Source organism: Arvicola amphibius, chromosome 1 (assembly GCF_903992535.2).
Source record: "Arvicola amphibius chromosome 1, mArvAmp1.2, whole genome shotgun sequence".
Taxonomy (NCBI): domain Eukaryota; kingdom Metazoa; phylum Chordata; class Mammalia; order Rodentia; family Cricetidae; genus Arvicola; species Arvicola amphibius.
The window spans coordinates 197,034,337-197,053,253 of NC_052047.1; the positions used below are offsets into that span (position 1 = coordinate 197,034,337).

At 40.4% G+C, this 18,917-nt stretch overlaps 1 protein-coding gene across 1 annotated transcript in view; it reads left to right on the plus strand.

The window, feature by feature from the left end:
- Positions 1–18,917, plus strand: part of Atrnl1 (attractin like 1) — a 545,233-nt gene that overhangs the window by 79,639 nt on the left and 446,677 nt on the right. Inside the window, exon 16 of the mRNA XM_042054482.1 lies at positions 18,681–18,862. Coding sequence (XP_041910416.1) covers positions 18,681–18,862 — 182 coding nt within the window. The remainder of the gene's footprint in view (positions 1–18,680; positions 18,863–18,917) is intronic.

An 18,917-nucleotide genomic window follows, 5' to 3' on the forward strand; every position in this document is an offset into this window, starting at 1 on the left:
ATTTAAATTCATATATTCATTTGAGTATGTTTTAAATGTTTTACATTGGATTGGTCTTTTGCATATTGAAATTTGGGATTAATTTTGTTAAAACATATTGCACAAACATTCCTAGTCTTGTTTAAGGTTTTGTATCTATACAGTTAATTTCATAATGCAAATTTCTAGTCCTTGAAAATTATTATTACTGTTTAGTATAATAAGGAAATATAGGTTAGTAGTTACTCACCTAGTATAATCAAACTTATAGTGCATTAGGTATGTTTTCAAGGTCAAACAAAGCATATTTTAGATAGACAGGTCATCTTCAAACACTTCAGAGTTCTACAGAACATGGCATTTAAAGATGTTTTAATAACCTAGGTTCTTCTTCTTCTTTTTTTTTGTTTCCAGTTTATTTATTTTTTATTAAAAATTGCCATCTCCTCCCCTCCTCCTCCCCCTTCCCTCCCCTCCCCTCCACCCACACCCCCACTCCCTCCCTCTCCAGGCCAAAGAGCCATCAGGGTTCTCTACACTATGTTGAGTCCAAGGTCCTCCAAACTCCCTCCAGGTCCAGGAAGGTGAGCAACCAAACTGACAAGGCTCACACAGAGCCCGTCCATGTCGTAGAGACCAAGCCCATCGCCATTGTCCTTGGCTCCTCGGTCAGCCTCCACCATCAGCCACCCTCAGAGAGTCCGATTTGGTCGCATGTTCCATCAGTCCCATTCCAAGTGGACTTGGTGGTCTCCCATTAGTTCTGTCCTGCCGTCTCAGTGGGTGAACGCATCCCTCATGGTTCTGACTTTCTTTCTCATGATCTCTCTCCTTCTGCTCCTCATCAGAACTTTGGGAGCTCAGTCCGGTGCTCCAATGTGGGGCTCTGTCTCTATCTCCATCCATCGCCAGGTGAAGGTTAAGGCTCACAGTGAGCCCGTCCATGCAGTAGAGTTCACAGTCATTGCCGTTGTCCTTGGTTTCTCAGTCCTCCTCCACCATCAGCCACATTCAGAGAGCCCGGTTTGGTCCCCTGTTCCATCAGTTCCATTCCAACTGGACTTGGTGGTCTCCCATTAGATCTGTCCCACCGTCTCAATGGGTAAACGCACTCCTCACGGTCCTGACTTCCTTGCTCATGATCTCCCTCCTTTTGCTCCTCATCGGGACCTTGGGAGCTCAGTCCGGTGCTCCTATGTGGGGCTCTGTCATTTTCTCCATCCAAGGCCAGGTGAAGGTTCTATGGTGATATGCAAGATATTCATGAGTATGGCAATAGGATCTGGACATTTCTGGCACCCTCTCCTCAGCTGCCCAAGGACCTAGCTGGGGGCGTCTTCCTGGACACCTGGGAACCCCTCTAGAGTCAAGCCTCTGCCAACCCTAGAATGGCTCCCTTAAGTAAGATATATAATTCCTTGTTCCCATATCCACCCTTCCTATATCCCAACCATCCTATTCCCCCAAGCTCTTCCCATCCTCCACTTCACACTTTTCTCGCCCCATCCCCCCTCCCCCCATCCCACCCCACCCCTATGTTCCCATTTTTTGTCCGGCAATCTTGTCTACTTCCAGTATCCAGGAGGATAACTATATGTTTTTCTTTGGGTTCACCTTCTTATATAGCTTCTCTAGGATTTTTACGAATTATAGGCTCGATGACCTTTATTTATGGCTAGAACCCAATTATGAGTGAGTACATTCCATGTTCATCTTTTTGGGCCTGGGTTACCTCACTCAGGATGGTGTTTTCTATTTCCCTCCATTTGCATGCAAAATTCAAGATGTCATTGTTTTTTACCGCCGAGTAGTACTCTAATATGTATATATTCCACACTTTCTTCAACCATTCTTTCACTGAAGGGCATCTAGGTTGTTTCCAGGTTCTGGCTATTACAAATAATGCTGCTATAAACATAGTTGAACAGATGCTTTTGTAATATGATTGGGTATCTCTTGGGTAAATTCCCAAGAGTGGGATTGCTGGGTCCTGGGGTAGGTGGATCCCAAATTTCCTGAGAAACCTCCACACTGCTTTACAAAGCAGTTGCACAAGTTTGCATTCCCACCAGCAATGGATGAGTGTACCCCTTACTCCACATCCTCTCCAGCAAAGGCTATCATTGGTGTTTTTGATTTTAGCCATTCTGACAGGTGTAAGATGGTATCTTAACGTTGTTTTGATTTGCATTTCCCTGATTGCTAAGGAGGTTGAGCATGCCCTTAAGTGTCTTTTGGCCATTCGAACTTCTTCTGTTGAGAATTCTCTGTTCAGTTCAGTGCCCCATTTTTTAATTGGGTTCATTAGCATTTTAAAGTCTAGTCTCTTGAGTTCCTTATATATTTTGGAGATCAGACCTTTGTCTGTTGTGGGGTTGGTGAAGATCTTTTCCCAGACAGTAGGCTGCCTTTTTGTCTTAGTGACAGTGTCCTTTGCTTTACAGAAGCTGCTCAGCTTCAGGAGATCCCATTTATTCAGTGTTGCCCTTAATGTCTGTGCTGCTGGGGCTATACGTAGGAAGTGGTATCCTGTGCCCAAATGTTGTAGAGTACTTCCCACTTTCTCCTCTAACAGGTTCAGTGTGTTCAGATTGATATTGAGGTCTTTAATCCATTTGGACTTGAGTTTTGTGCATGGTGATAGATATGGATCTACTTTCATTCTTCTACAGGTTGACATCCAGTTATGCCAGCACCATTTGTTGAAGATGGTTTCTTTCTTCCATTGTGTGCTTTTAGCTCCTTTATCAAAAATCAGGTGTTCATAGGTTTGTGGGTTAAGATCTGGGTCTTCTATTCGATTCCATTGGTCGACTTCTCTATTTTTATGCCAATACCAAGCTGTTTTCAATACTGTAGCTCTGTAATAGAGTTTGAAGTCAGGGATGGTAATGCTTCCAGAAGTTCCTTTATTGTATAAGATTGTTTTGGCTATCCTGGGTTTCTTGTTCTTCCATATAAAGTTGATTATTGTCCTCTCAAGATCTGTGAAGAATTTTGATGGGATCTTTAAGGGGATTGCATTATATCTATAGATTGCCTTTGGTAGTATTGCCATTTTTACTATGTTGATCCTCCCAATCCAAGAGCAAGGGAGATCCTTCCATTTTCTGGTATCCTCTTCAATTTCTTTCTTCAAAGACTTAAAGTTCTTGTCAAATAGGTCTTTCACTTCCTTGGTTAGAGTTACCCCAAGATATTTTATGCTATTTGTGGCTATCGTGAAAGGTGAAGCTTCTCTGATTTCTTTCTCTGCTTCCTTATCCTTTGTATATAGGAGGGCGACTGATTTTTTGGAGTTGATCTTGTAACCTGCCACGATACTAAAGGAGTTTATCAGCTGTAGGAGTTCTTTGGTGGAGTTTTTCGGGTCGCTTATGTACACTATCATATCATCTGCAAATAATGAAAGTTTAACTTCTTCCTTTCCAATTCGAATCCCCTTGATCCCCTTGTTTTGTCTTACTGCTATTGCTAGAACTTCAAGTACTATATTGAAGAGATAAGGAGAGAGTGGACAGCCTTGTCGCGTTCCTGAATTTAGTGGGATGGCCTTGAGTTTCTCTCCATTTAATTTGATGTTAGCTGTCAGCTTGCTGTAAATAGCTTTTATTATATTTAGGAATGACCCCTGTATCCCTAATCTCTCCAAGACCTTTATCATAAAGGGGTGCTGAATTTTGTCAAATGCTTTTTCTGCATCTAATGAGATGATCATATGGTTTTTATCCTTCAGTTTATTTATATGATGGATTACATTGATAGATTTTTGTATGTTGAACCAGCCCTGCATCTCTGGGATGAAGCCTACTTGATCATAGTGGATAATTTTTCTAATGTGTTCTTGGATTCTGTTTGCCAGTATTTTATTGAGAATTTTTGCATCGATGTTCATGAGTGAGATTGGCCTGTAATTCTCTTTCTTGGTTAAGTCTTTGTGTGGTTTAGGTATCAGGGTAATTGTAGCTTCATAAAAGGAATTTGGCAATGACTGTTCTGTTTCTATATTATGAAATACCTTAAGGAGTATAGGTATTAGGTCTTCTTGGAAGTTCTGGTAGAATTCTGCATTGAACCCATCAGGTCCTGGGCTCTTTTTGGTAGGGAGGTTTCTGATAACAGTTTCCAATTCTTCGCGACTAACAGGACTATTTAGAGCATTTACCTGGTCCTGGTTTAACTTTGGTACATGGTACTTATCTAAAAAAGTGTCCATTTCTTTTACATTTTCCAATTTTGTGGCATACAGGCTTTTGTAGTAAGATCTAATGATTCCTTGGATTTCCTCTGTGTCTGTGGTTATGTCCCCTTTTTCATTTCTGATCTTATTAATTTGTGTGTTCTCTCTCTGCCATTTGATTAGTTTGGCTAGGGGTTTGTCAATCTTGTTGATTTTCTCCAAGAACCAGCTTTTTGTTTCATTGATTCTTTGGATTGTTTTCTGTGTTTCTATTTTGTTGATTTCTGCCCTCAGTTTGATAATTTCCAGTCTTCTACTCCTCCTAGGTGAGTCTGCTTCTTTCTTTTCTAAAGCTTTCAGGTGTGCTGTTAAGTCTCCAATGTGTGCTTTCTCCGTTTTTTTTTTAAGTGGGCACGTAGTGCTATGGATTTTCCTCTTAGCACTGCTTTCATAGTGTCCCATAAGTTTGAGTATGTTGTGTCTTTATTTTCATTAAATTCAAGAAAGACTTTAATTTCTTTCTTTATTTCTTCCTTGACCCAGGTGTGGTTCAGTAGTTGACTGTTCAGTTTCCATGAGTTTGTAGGCTTTCTGGGGGTAGCATTGTTGTTGAATTCTAATTTTAATCCATGGTGATCCGATAAGATGCAGGTGGTTACTAATATGTTTTTGTAACTGTGGAAGTTTGCTTTGTTACCGAGTATGTGGTCAATTTTCGAAAAGGTTCCATGAGCCGCAGAGAAGAAGGTATATTCTTTCCTGTTTGGGTGGAATGTTCTATAGATGTCTGTTAAGTCCATTTGGTTCATTACCTCTATTAAGTCTCTTAATTCTCTGTTAGGTTTCTGTCGAATTGACCTGTCCATTGGTGAAAGAGGAGTGTTGAAGTCTCCCACTATCAGTGTGTTTGGTTTGATGACTGCCTTGAGTTCTAGTAATGTTTCTTTTATATAAGTGGGTGCTTTTGTATTAGGGGCATAGATATTCAGGATTGAGACTTCATTCTGATAGATTTTTCCTGTAATGAGTATAAAGTGTCCCTTTCCATCTCTTCTGATTGATTTTAGTTTGAAGTCAACTTTGTTAGAAATTAGTATGGCCACACTGGCTTGTTTCTTAGGTCCATTTGCTTGATAAACCTTTTCCCAACCCTTTACTCTGAGTAGATGTCTGTCTTTGTGGTTGAGGTGTGTTTCTTGTAAACAGCAGAATGTTGGATCCTGTTTTCGTATCCAATCTCTTAGCCTGTGCCTTTTTATAGGTGAATTGAGTCCATTGATATTAAGTGATATTAATGACCAGTGGATGTTAACTCCGGTTGTCATTTTTTATTGGTAGTAGAGATTGTGTGTTTCCTTTCTTTGCGATGTGCTGGTGAAGGGTCGCTAGATGTCTGAGTTATTTTGGGCAATGCTGGACTCCTTTGTTTGTGAATTTCCTTCTATTACTTTCTGTAAGGCTGGATTTGTGGCTATGTATTGTTTAAATTTGTTTTTATCCTGGAATATTTTGTTTTCTCCATTTATAGTGAATGAAAGCTTGGCTGGGTATAGTAATCTGGGCTTGCATCCCTGGTCTCTTAGTTTCTGCAAAACATCTATCCAGGACCTTCTGGCTTTCATGGTTTCGATAGAGAAGTCAGGTGTTAGTCTGATAGGTTTACCTTTATATGTTACTTGACCTTTTTCCTTTGCAGCTCTTAATATTCTTTCTTTATTCTGTATGTTTTGTGTTTTGATTATAATATGGCGAGGGGATTTTTTTTTTTTGATCCAGTCTATTTGGTGTTCTGTAAGCTTCTTGAACCTTAATAGGAATATCTTTTTTTAGGTTTGGGAAGTTTTCTTCTATAATTTTATTAAATATATTTTCTGAACCATTGAGCTGTATTTCTTCTCCTTCTTCTATGCCTATTATTCTTAGGTTTGGTCTTTTTATTGTGTCCCAGATTTCCTGAATGTTTTGTGATGAGGATTTGTTGGATTTGCTGTTTTCTTTGATCAGTGCATTTATTTTCTCTATGGTATCTTCAGAATCTGAGATTCTTTCTTCTATCTCTTGTATTCTGTTGGTTATGCTTGTTTCTGTAGTCTCTGTTCGTTTACATAGATTTTCCAAATCCAGCTGGCCCTCGGGTTGTGTTTTCTTCCTTACCTCCATTTCAGTTTTCAAGTCTTGCACTGTTTCCATTATCTGTTTGATTGTTTTTTCTTGGTTTCCTAGGATATCGTTTACGGATTTACTCAATTCTTAAAAATTTTTGTTATTCTTCTCGTCCATTTCCTTAAGGGAGTTTTTCACCTCCTGTTTAAGGGACTCTATTACTTTCATAAAGTCAATTTTTTCTACTTCTTCTTGATTAGTGTGTTCAAGTCCTCCTGTTATAAGTTCGCTGGGTTCTGGTGCTTTCATGTTGTTTTTCAAATTGTTGGAGGAATTCTTGCATTGGCGCCTGCCCATTTGTTCCTCTGAATAATCCCCTTTGGGTCTTCTTTTAGAAGTTCAATTCACCCCAATGAATTCAATTTACTCACCCCAATGAATGATGGATCCTCTGGCAGACTGTCAGGTCTCCTTGCAGGCCAAACAGCTCACTGACAAAGGGCCTACCTTTCCGCAGGCAGACTAATGAAGGAGGGGACCTCCCACCGGCCTGGGTGCACTCAATTCCAGGTCCCCAGCGCCCAAACAGGCTGAGCTGTGGGATTTTGTGGCCCCAAAGACGGGAGGATGAGGGGGGGATTCTGGGTGCAAGCTGGGAGGGGACAGGAAGAGAGAGGCAGTATCCGGGGAGAATAACCCCTGCAGGAAGAGCAGGAAGTGTGCGGGTGGTGGGAGGAGTTGTGGAATGTCGGTGGTCCCTCTCCAGGCAGCTGCCGCGGTTCGGGCACTCACTCCTCACTCACCCCAAAGAATGATGGATCCTCTGGCAGACTGTCAGGTCCCCTTGTAGGCCAAGCAGCTCTCTGACAAAGGCCTACCTTGCCGCAGGCAGGCTAATGTAGGTAGGTTCTTCTTCTTTTCTATGACAATGAGACATGTCTGCTCCTGGCAGCACCAATCTACTTCAGAGAAGATAATGGGCATCGAAGAAACTCCACATGGAGTTTACTTTCTTTGTGGCAAAAGTAAACCACTGGGCAAGAAAATGCCCTTGCTGCAGCTGCTGACAGTATGTTGTCCTAATTAGACAAGCAGGACACAAAAGAAAGTGACTGTCAAACATTGTCAAGACAAGGAGGAACAGCCCTTCAGAATATCCTGTTCCATAGAAAACTCTGTCAGATATGCTAGGCCTGTAGGCTGAAGATAGATGCCCCAGTGTTGCAGAGGAACTTTGGGTGACTGTCCAGGCAGCCAGCTGTTTCTGTCATTACTCACATTTTTTGGAAGTCGCTTGCTTGCACTTCCTGCTTACTCAGTTACTATTATTTCCTTCTTGGGTCTCTGAGGGAGTTGAAGACTAGATAATTATAGTTTTCCTTGTTTACCTGATGCAAAAAGCAAGTTATGATAGGAAGTAAATTAGGTACAAAACTTTGGACTTACCAAGATAGTATAAATGTAGAGTGTTTTCTCTGAATTTGTCAAATGAAACTGGACTAGACATTGTTGATATATTTATTGCCTATATAATTGTATATAGTTATTGTACTTATTGTATATAGTTTTCTTATATTAATTATAGCCTTCTCTTTTATTTTAAACATAAAGGGGAAATGTAGTGGCTTTTCATTTGTATTTTAATAAATAAAACTTGCCTGAGGATCAGAAAAGTAAAACAACCACACTGGCAAACCTTACAGACAAGGCAGCAATGTCACACACCTTTAATCCCAGTAGCCACACTAGCTTGCCACAGAAATCAGGCGGTAGTGGTGCACACCCTTAAATTTGAGAACTGGAGAGGATTATAAAGTAGGAGGAGACAGCTCTCAGGCTCAGTCTCATTCTGAGATTCCTGGAGACAGGATCACCATTTTGGACTGAGGTTGAGGTAAGAGCCAGTGGCTGGCTGTTTGCTTTTCTGACCTTTAGGTCGAAACCCAATTTCTGCCTCAGAGTTTTTATTAATCATGCATCGTAGGTGGGTATGGTTGATGGTTACTCTTTTCCTCTGGTAGTGCACATAGCACATTCTGGAGTTAGACTAATGAAAGCTAGCCAGTAGAGATGAGTTAGTTTTTCATGGCTTGCATGTGGTGTCTTCAACAGTAGGGTCTTCCTGTCACGTTCTGTAGCATAATGAAAAGCAATGACAATACCCGTGTTGTTTGGGGTCAGTGAGCTGCACTGGCCAACAACTCCAAAGAGGTAATGTTGCAAGGAGACCGCTTGTTCATCCTGGCCGCCCGGCTAGTTTAGCCCTGAAATAATCACACAGAGATTGTATTAATTAAAACAGTACTGGCCCATTAGCTCTAACTTCTTATTGGCTAACTCTTACATGTTAATTTTACACATTTCTTCTAATCTGTATGTCGCCACGTGGCAGTAGCTTACTGGGTAAAATTTCCAGCGTCAGTCTCCTGTGGATCCATGGCATCTCTCCTTCTCTGCCTTCTTCCTCCCAGCATTCTGTTTAATTTTTCCCACCTACCCAAGTTCTGCCCTTTCAACAGGCCCAAAGCAGTTTCTTTATTAACCAATGAAAGCAACACAAAGACAGAAGGACCTCCTACACCAAAGTAACCATTTCTTACACTGGGCTTTCTATTTGTTAGCTTCTGGTCTTTAGTAAGGACATTGTTACCCTGCCATGGGATAATACTCTTGTACCCTGTAAAGATTTGTCACTTGTATTAGTTTAATAAAATGCTGATTGGCCAGTAGCAAGGCAGGAAGTATAGGTGGGGCAACCAGACTAGGAGAATTCTGGGAAGAAGAAAGAGTCAGTTAGTAGTTGCCAGCCAGACATAGAGGAAACAAGATGAGACCACCTCACTGACAAAAGGTACAAAGCCATGTGGCTAAACAGAGACAAAAATTATGGGTTAAAGAGCTAATTAATAATAAGCATGAGTTAATAGACCAAACAGTTTATAATTAATATAAGCCTCTCTGTGTTTACTTGTGATTGAATGACTGCAGGACCAGGTGGGACAGAAACTCTGTGCTATATTACCCCACTTAAGGATAACTTCGTGTGTGTGTGTGTGTGTGTGTGTGTGTGTGTGTGTGTGTGTGTATGTATAAACACCTATGGTAGTAGATTTCCATAGGACTTTTTTTAAAAAAGGTTTTTTTTTTAAACCTATAAACTCCCTCCTCCTCTAATCTACCCTTCACCTCTTACCTCAATAAAACCCTTCCTCCTCCATTTTTATCTGTAAGCCTTGTATTTCAGTGAGCACTGTCTCCCTCTACTGAAAGCCTCTCCTCAAGACTCCTTAGTAACTACTGACCTCTATGGGACTTCCAAAAGAAACACACATATCTAAAGACTTAAAGCTAAGATCCACAAATAAGATTTGTCTTTCTGGAACTGGTTACCTCGTTGAAAATGATTGTTTCCAGCTCCATCCCTTTACTTGTGACTTTCATTTTTCCTAATACCCAAATAATATGCCATAGTGTAAATATACCACATTGTCATTACCTGTCCATCAGCTGGTGAACTTCTAGGCTCTTTCTGTTTACTGAATATTGTGAGTAGAGCAACAGTGAGCATGGAAGAGTAGGCATTTCTCGAGCAGGATGTGGGGATCATTGAGTGCTTTCCCGAGACTGGTGTAGCTGGGTCATTTGTTAGTTCCCTTAGGTTTTTGGAGAGCTGCTGCACCGAATTCCTCAGTGACTACATCAGTGTCCCTTTCCCTCATATATACCATATACCAACATTTGTCCTCTTTTCATTTTTTAAAAAATATTTTTCCCTTTTTAACCATAGCCATTCTGACTGCAGTAAGAGGAAATCTCAAAGTAGTTTGAATTTTTATTTTCTCTGATGGCTAAGGATGTTGAACATTTAAAACACTGTTTCTCAATTGTTTACTTCTTTTCAGAATTTTGTTTAGTTGAATACCCTGGTTTGTAATTGGGTTGTTTGTTCTTTTGGTGTTTAATTTGTTGTTTATGTATTCTAGATACTAATCTTTTGTTAGAAGTATGGCTAGAAGATTACTTTTGTTTTTTGGTTTTTCGAGATAGGGTTTCTCTGTAGTTTCTAGAGACTGTCCTGGAACTAGCTCTTGTAGACCAGGCTGGCCTCGAACTCAGAGATCCGCCTGCCTCTGCCTCCCGAGTGCTGGGATTAAAGGCGTGCGCCACCACCGCCTGGCCCTGGCTTTGTTTACTTTTTTTTTTTGGCTAGAAGATTAATTTCTCCTTGGTGATCTGTCTTGTCACTTGAGTGATGGTGTCCTTTGCTGTACGGAACATTTTTAGTTTTATGAAGTCCATTTGTTAATTTGTTGGTTTTAATGTCTGCACTATTATGTTTCCCTGGTTTTTTCAGCCTGTCATTGGCATATAGGAAGGCTGCTGATAATTGTACATTGGTTTTTATACTTTGTTGCTTTGCTTGACCTGTTTCTTGACTTGAAAGGGGTTTTGCAGAGTGTTTTTAGGGTCTTACGCATAAAGTTGCATCGTCAGGGATACTTCAACTTCTTCCCGAATCTGGACTCTCTGAAGTCTTCACGGCATTAAACACATGTGGAGAACTGTCTTGACCCTGATTTTAAGTGGAAATGCTTTGAGCTTTCTTGTTTGGTTGTTTTTGTTTGCCGTAGTTTGCTGCATGTAGCTTTTAGTATGTTGTTGGCTGTATGTTTGCTGCATGTAGCCTTTAGCATGTTGCTGGCTATATGTTTGCTGCATGTACCCTTTAGTATGTTATTGGCTGTAGGTTTGCTACATGTAGCCTTTAGTATGTTGTTGGCCATAGGTTTGCTGCATGTAGCCTTTAGTATGGTGTTGGCCATAGGTTGCTGAATGTAGCCTTTAGTATGTTGTTGGCTGTATGTTTGCTGCATGTAGCCTTTAGTATGTTGTTGGCTGTATGTTTGCTGCATGTAGCCTTAGTATGTTGCGGAAAGCACTCCGTCTCTAGCTTCTCCATGACTTTTATTACGAAAGCAATGTAGATTTTTTCACAGGCTTTTTCTGTATTTTTTTTTTTTTTGGTTTTTTGAGACAGGGTTTCTCTGTAGTTTCTAGAGCCTGTCCTGGAGCTAGCTCTTGTAGACCAGGCTGGCCTCGAACTCAGAGATCCGCCTGCCTCTGCCTCCCGAGTGCTGGGATTAAAGGCGTGCGCCACCACCGCCCGGCCCTTTTTCTGTATTTTTGAGATGATTGTGTGATTTCTGTCTCTTTATTCATATATTAGTTACTTTCCCATTGATGTAGTAAAATTCTGTGGTCAGGAAACTTGTATTAGCAGGAGTTTATCTGACTCGTGGTTACGGGTGAATTGTGGCAGGGAGTCATTGCAGCAAGATGTACACATGACAGCAGGGACAGGAATCTGTGGCCCCATAAAAAATCAAGCAAAAGCTATTGAAAGTCAACAATAAATTGAGAGGAAAAAGCTGGATTTTTCAGGAATCTTTTACTCTCAAAGACCACCCTGCGTGTTGCACTGCCTAAATCTCCCCAGAGAGCTCCACCATCTGAGAACCAAGCGTTTCTGTATCTGAGCCTTTGGGGTCTTCCTCATTCAAACAGCCACATCCCTTGACTCCCATGGGCTCATGGCAGTATACTGACACAACATGCATTTATTTCAACTTTCAAAGTCTCTGTAGTCTTTTACATGTTCAACCCTGTTTAAAAGTTCAGTGTGTCTTCCAAGATTCAAGGCTGTCTCTTAACTTTAACCCCTGCAAAAATCAAAGAGAAAATTACATTCTTCCATCATATAATTGCACAGAATGCATGTGCAAGAGGAAGAAGGGCACAGTGAGGAAATACAGGACCAGAGCAAGTGCTCAGATGTGGGAGACTGGAAGTCACTTCCCGTCTAAACTATCCCAGTGTGAAACCATGAGTAATTCATAGAGTTTTGCCACGTGAAGAAAAGTGACTTGGTGTTTTGGATTCTGTAAGACCAGGAAGACTGCTTCACTTGTGACCTCAGCATGACAATAAAGCCATTCCGTGATAACAGTCTCTAAGTGGCAACAGAGCATCCTGAGGAACTTCTAGATTTAAGCATTTTATTCACAGTCTGCCAGTTAAGCCTCAGAATATTAGCTGTCAGTGAGCTGGAATCCCTAAGACCTTTAAGTGTGCATGTAAGTTCAAAGCAAATGGTGTAAAGATACACTTCATTCTGAATTTTCATTCTGTTGATTTTGCTCTGTGTTGTATGAATTTTACTCTTTTGTTTTTTTGGGGAGTCCACCATCCAGCTCCCAAATAAATCACACACAGAGGCTTATTCTTAGTTATGAATGCCCAGCCTTAGCTTGGCTTGTTTCTTGCCAGCTCTTCTGAACTTAAATTACCCCTACTACTTTTTGCCTGTGGGCTTTTATCTTTCTCTATTTCTGTATATGCCTTTCCTTCCTTCTTACTCTGTGGCTGTCTGCGTGGCTGGCCCCTAGAGTCCTCCTCTCCTCGTTCTCTTGCTCCTCATTCTTCCTCCTTCTATTTATAATCTCATTGCCTGCTAGCCCCACCTATCCTTGCTCCTGCCTCGCTATTGACCATTCAGCTCTTTATTAGGACCATCAGGTGTTTCAGGTAGGTAAAGAATCATTGTTTTACAGTTAATCTAATGCAGCATAAACAAAAGTAACACTTTAAAATAATAGTCCCCAACATTTCCTCTTTTGTTCTTTCTAAACAAAATGAAAAGTTTCAACCTTAACATCATAAGACTTATACAATAAGAACAATTAGGAAGTAAAGAATACATTGAAAATGTACTGAATTGCAATTCATTTGTGTTTAGTAAATTTAAAGAAAGTACTCCATAATATATCCTATCTTAGTAAATACAAAATTTTATACCTAAATTACTTGCTATCATATCTAAGGAAAACTGAAACTATAGCCATTTATTCTTCAACTCCACCAGAGGCACCGGAAGGATATACTATTGAAATAAACAAAACGTGCATTGCAAATGGCTTCCAAAAACTCTAGAAATGACAGAGACATCTGACTGCCTGGATAGTCACCCAAAGTTCTTCTGCAATGTTGGGGCACCCATCTTTAGCCCACAGGCTCATAGTATGTGGTAGACTTTTCAATGAAGCAGAAAATTTGAAAGATAGTTCCACCTATATTGGCAACTTTTGTCAGTCACTTTCCTCTGTGTTCTGCAGAATGTCTGGCAGTTTCTTCTGTGAAACAGGAACCCTGAATGACCATCCCACCTTGTTTTGGCAATGTTTGAGGCAGACACTTTCCTGTGGGTCCTGCATGTCCAGTCTGCATAGCACATAGCAGTCAAAGGCAAGAGCAATTTCTTTGCTCCGTGGCTAACCTTGCCATAAGGAGTTATTTTAATGCCCATATCGTCTCTGAACTAAATTGGTGCTGCCAGGAGTAGATGTGTCTCATTGTTACGAAAAGCCCTAAATTGACAAAACATTTTAAATGCATATTCTGTAGGCCTTTGAAAGGTTTGAAGATCTTCTGTCTATCTAAAATTTATCTTTATATGATGTGGAAAACATACCTAGCATATCTACAAATTTGATTATTATAAATGACTAACTATTGATCTGTGTTTCTTGATTTTCCCATATAGTTTTTAATAATAGCTTTTAAAACTAGAACTTTATCTTACAATTTTAAATGAACTGCATAGGTATAATATCTTAAGCAAGAATGGAAACACATACAACATGTGGTAACAAAAATTACCTTAAATTTGTATCATTATACAAAAGTCTTTCAAACAAGAGTAAAATTTATATACAGTGTTAACACAATTGACTTTGAATTTGTATCCATAATACCAAAATCCATGCCCATGCAAAATATGAGATTAATAGTTGTTATTTTATCCTGCATTCCTGTATTCCCCTAAATAAAACAAGCATCCATGACCCACAATATAACCAAAGACCATCCACATTTTCTCTTGGAAATGTGGACATTCTGTTCTCTAGATTGCTTCCTGCTGAATATGGCCAAAGTATTTTTAGGGACCCAGAGAGAAGATTTGAGATAATGGCCAAGTTCTGAGAAGTTATAACCTTTGTTGATTAGATATCACCTGTCAATTTTCAGGAGGTCTCCCTTGATCAGATCAGATCCAAATTGATCTGGAACAAATTCACAGACTCTTGTTTCCTCTGGAAATAAAAGCAAAACCACTTCTCCAAAGCGTTTTTGATTTCCATTTGACAAATACATTTCTTGACTTTTTTTTAAAGTTAAGGCATTCCTAGAGTATCTGGGCTAGTTTATTTCTCCAGTCCTTCCTTCAATTCCAGGTCTTTTAGTAGCTGTCCTTTGCTTTTCAGCAATCAAAAAATTCAAAGTCAACACAATACTATACAGCATTCAGACTCCCTGTGTTTCCCATCTTTAAATGGCTTTTCTCTTTACATTACTTTTACTGTCTTTTTACAGATTTTATTATTTTTAACTGATTTGTTTCTTTTCTGTGATGGTCTCTACCCATTTTCTTTATTTCTTAAGCCTCGCACATTGTAAAACGCACCGGAACCTATTCAGAGGTTTCTCCTCTGTACCTGCTTTCACTCCTGTCTCAAACTTTTTTGACCATAGGAGTAAACTTTAGAGTGCTAACCTACACCTGGGTCCTCCAAGTGCCCTTTAGGCTGACTCTGCCCACTCTCAAGTGGTGGGGGCAGGTTTGAAAACCAAGTCTAAAGCTTACAGCCTGGTTGGAGGATCCTGACTAAGAACTGCATTAAACCTTTCTAGAATGCCAATACTTGTGCTGTGGCAGGCATTTTTACTTGGTTTTTGTCTGCACTAAAGGTACCAGCTGCTCAAGGGCTCTCCAGTAGGGCATGAACTATTAAAGGAGCCTTATTTTTTTTCAGCTTTCTCGGCTTTAGATGGAGTTTCTGAGCCCCATGATGGAATGCCTGAATGTTGTGGAATATTTCTCTTTTTTTCTTTCTTAGGGGCCCACCAGCCAGCTCCCAAGTAAATCACACACAGAGGCTTATTCTTACATATGAATGCCCGGCCATAGCTCAGCTTGTTTCTTGCCAGCTTTTCTTAACTTATATAATCCTGACTACCTTTTACCTCTGGACTTTTATCTTCCTATATTTCTGTATACCTTTCTTTACTTATTCACGGCTGACTAGGTAGCTGGGTGACTGGTCCCTGACCTCCTCCTCTCCTTGTTCTCTCCTCGCTCCTCTTTCTCTCCTTCCAGATTTCTCTATTTATCCTCTCTGCCCTCCAGCCCCTTGCTCTCACTATTGGCCGTTCAGCTCTTTATTAGGACCATTAAGTGTTTTAGACAGGCAAAGAATGACAGCTTCACAGAGTTACCAGCATGAGCAAAAGTCACACATCTGAAAATAATATTCTGCAGCAACTGTGGGTTCTTCTAAGGCTATGAAGCCCAGCTTCTTAAACTCTAGTTTTGTTGGGTCACATTGGTTATAATGGGGCTTAGAAAATTTGGCAAGTAAAAGTTTTTTTGAGTACCAGGCAACCAAAATTAGTTAGAAAACAAATGCTTAATGAATCTGAAATGTTTTTGGCAACATTTTTTTTTTTTTTTTTTGGTTTTTTTTTTTTTTGTTTTTTTTCAAGACAGGGTTTCCTTGTAGTTTCTAGAGCCTGTCCTGGAACTAGCTCTTGTAGACCAGGCTGGCCTCGAACTCAGAGATCCTCCTGCCTCTGCTTTCCGAGTGCTGGGATTAAAGGCGTGAGCCACCACCACCCGGCTCTGGCAACATCTTTATTGAATCCTGTGACTTCATGGCAGCCTGGGTTCTGTGTTCCTTTGCCTGTACATGCTAGGGTGTGATGCCAGAGATGCTCTGTGAGACGCTGTGCTCAGAATCGGGATCATTGTGTGTTATAAACTGTATTGTTTCTATTGTACATACAAAGTTCTCTAACAGAAACATAATGATTTAATTACAGTCTTTTAAATATTTGTCCATTGTAATTTCTCAGCATATCAATTGTAAATTAGTATTTCTTTTCATTGTATTGTGTTTGAATGCTCCATTTAAAAATTGCTGTTTGAATTGCTGGCTTTTCATAAAAAGTTTTCAATAAACTTTGATATTAGAACAGAATTTGTAACAATTTCTGAATTGTCCTTAAATATCCTTCTACCATTTTGTTCTACATAATTATGAGAAGTGGTGTTCTCAACAATGATGATTGCAAGATTAAAATAGCTGTTAATGCTGAAAAACATGGAAAATGTTGTGTCCCAACAGATCAGATATTAAGATTTAATTCTTTATGTAAAAAAACAACCTAATGTCTGTCTCATTAATATGAAAATTTGTTTTTGCCTTTCATTAATGGCTAAATTATATCTCAGAAATTTTTTATAAATAATATTTGTTTGATTTATTATCAGTAACTATTTTTAGACCTGTTTACTTTACCTATACACCTAAGGCCACCCTAGTTTTTTTCTAAGCAAAAAGAACTTGGATTAGTTGTCTGCTGCTAAGACAGAATACCACAGTCAAGGGCAGCTTGAGGAGGAGGAGGATTTGTTTTGTCTCATGGTTCCAAAGGGTGTTAGTTCATAACAGCAGGGAAAGCATGACCACAGGAATCAGGAGACGGTCTCCTGTCTGTGGAAGCAGACCTGAGAGTCCTTGTAAGAAGTCTTCTTCAATTAGTACACAGTCTCGGTTGACTGAATGCAGAGGCAGATATGAAAAAACAGTGTCATTATGTCTCACATTAGAGAGATTTGTAAAAAGCTAAAACAAAGCTACAAAACTAGCTTGTTTTAAATTTGATTTCTGAAATAAAAATAAATCCCTTATATTAAGTTTTATCCCCACCCTGATTTAATTATGAAAAGTTAAGTATGTAGGGCATAGAAAAACTTGGCAAAGACACCCATGTCGCACACTGAAGAAGCTAAAATTAATGTGTCTTCCTTATCATCTTTAAAATTGATGGCTGTGTCCCCTATTTACCTCCATTCTCCTTGTCCACTGTTTCCCTCCATTTTCCATGTCCACTATTTTTATCCATTCTCTGTGTCCACTGTTTCCCTTCATTCCCCGTGTCCACTGTTTCCCTCCATTCTCCGTGTCCACTGTTTCCCTCCATTCTCCGTGTCCACTGTTTCCCTCCATTCTCCGTGTCCAGTTTCCCTCCATTTTCCATGTCCACTGTTTCCCTCCATTCTCCGTGTCCACTGTTTCCCTCCATTCTCTGTGTCCACTGTTTCCCTCCATTCTCCGTGTCCACTGTTTCCCTCCATTCTCTGTGTCCAGTTTCCCTGCATTCTCCGTGTCCACTGTTTCCCTCCATTCTCTGTGTCCAGTTTCCCTGCATTCTCCGTGTCCACTGTTTCCCTCCATTCTCTGTGTCCACTGTTTCCCTCCATTTTCCATGTCCACTGTTTCCCTCCATTCTCCATGTCCACTGTTTCCCTCCATTCTCCGTGTCCACTGTTTTTATCCATTCTCTGTGTCCACTGTTTCCCTCCATTCTGTGTCCACTGTTTCCCTCCATTCTCCGTGTCCACTGTTTTTATCCATTCTCTGTGTCCACTGTTTCCCTCCATTCTCCGTGTCCACTGTTTCCCTCCATTCTCCGTGTCCACTGTTTCCCTCCATTCTCCGTGTCCACTGTTTTTATCCATTCTCTGTGTCCACTGTTTCCCTCCATTCTCCGTGTCTACTGTTTTTATCCATTCTCCGTGTCCACTGTTTCCCTCCATTCTCCGTGTCCACTGTTTCCCTCCATTCTCTGTGTCCACTGTTTCCCTCCATTCTCCATGTCCACTGTTTCCCTCCATTCTGTGTCCACTGTTTCCCTCCATTCTCTGTGTCCACTGTTTCCCTCCATTCTCTGTGTCCACTGTTTCCCTCCATTCTCCATGTCCACTGTTTCCCTCCATTCTGTGTCCACTGTTTCCCTCCATTCTCCGTGTCCACTGTTTTTATCCATTCTCTGTGTCCACTGTTTCCCTCCATTCTGTGTCCACTGTTTCCCTCCATTCTCCGTGTCCACTGTTTTTATCCTTTCTCTGTGTCCACTGTTTCCCTCCATTCTCCGTGGCCACTGTTTCCCTCCATTCTCCGTGTCCACTGTGAAAAACCATGAGGGTCACCCAGATCTTTCTACACCATTACATAAATTTATTTAAATGTTTTAAAAATAAATGTATTAATTTAGAATAATAGATTGAAGTCTCACCAAAGATTGGGTTCTCTGGAAGTAGGACATCTTCACTTTGTTTGAGGACATTATTGGGACATCTATGTAAATAATTTACAGGGGATGTGTCTCCAAATCCCTGAAATCCCTGATGTTTCAAGTGAGACCCCCTGACCCCCCTAAGGTAAGATGTGCTGATGAATGGATAGAAACCGTACTTTTGTATGAGAAATTAAGATGCAGTTCTTTTTCCTTTACCTAGCTCACCTTTGTGGAGAAGGCTGGAATCATGTTGGGGATGCCTGTCTGCGAATCAATTCCAGTAGAGAAAGTTATGACAATGCGAAGCTTTATTGCTATAATCTCAGTGGAAACCTCGCTTCTCTGACAACTTCCAAGGAGGTAGAGTTTGTGTTGGATGAAATACAGAAGTACACACAGCAGGTAAGCCCTTTACATGACAGACGTATGCAGTGATTCGTGATCCGTGGAAATGATT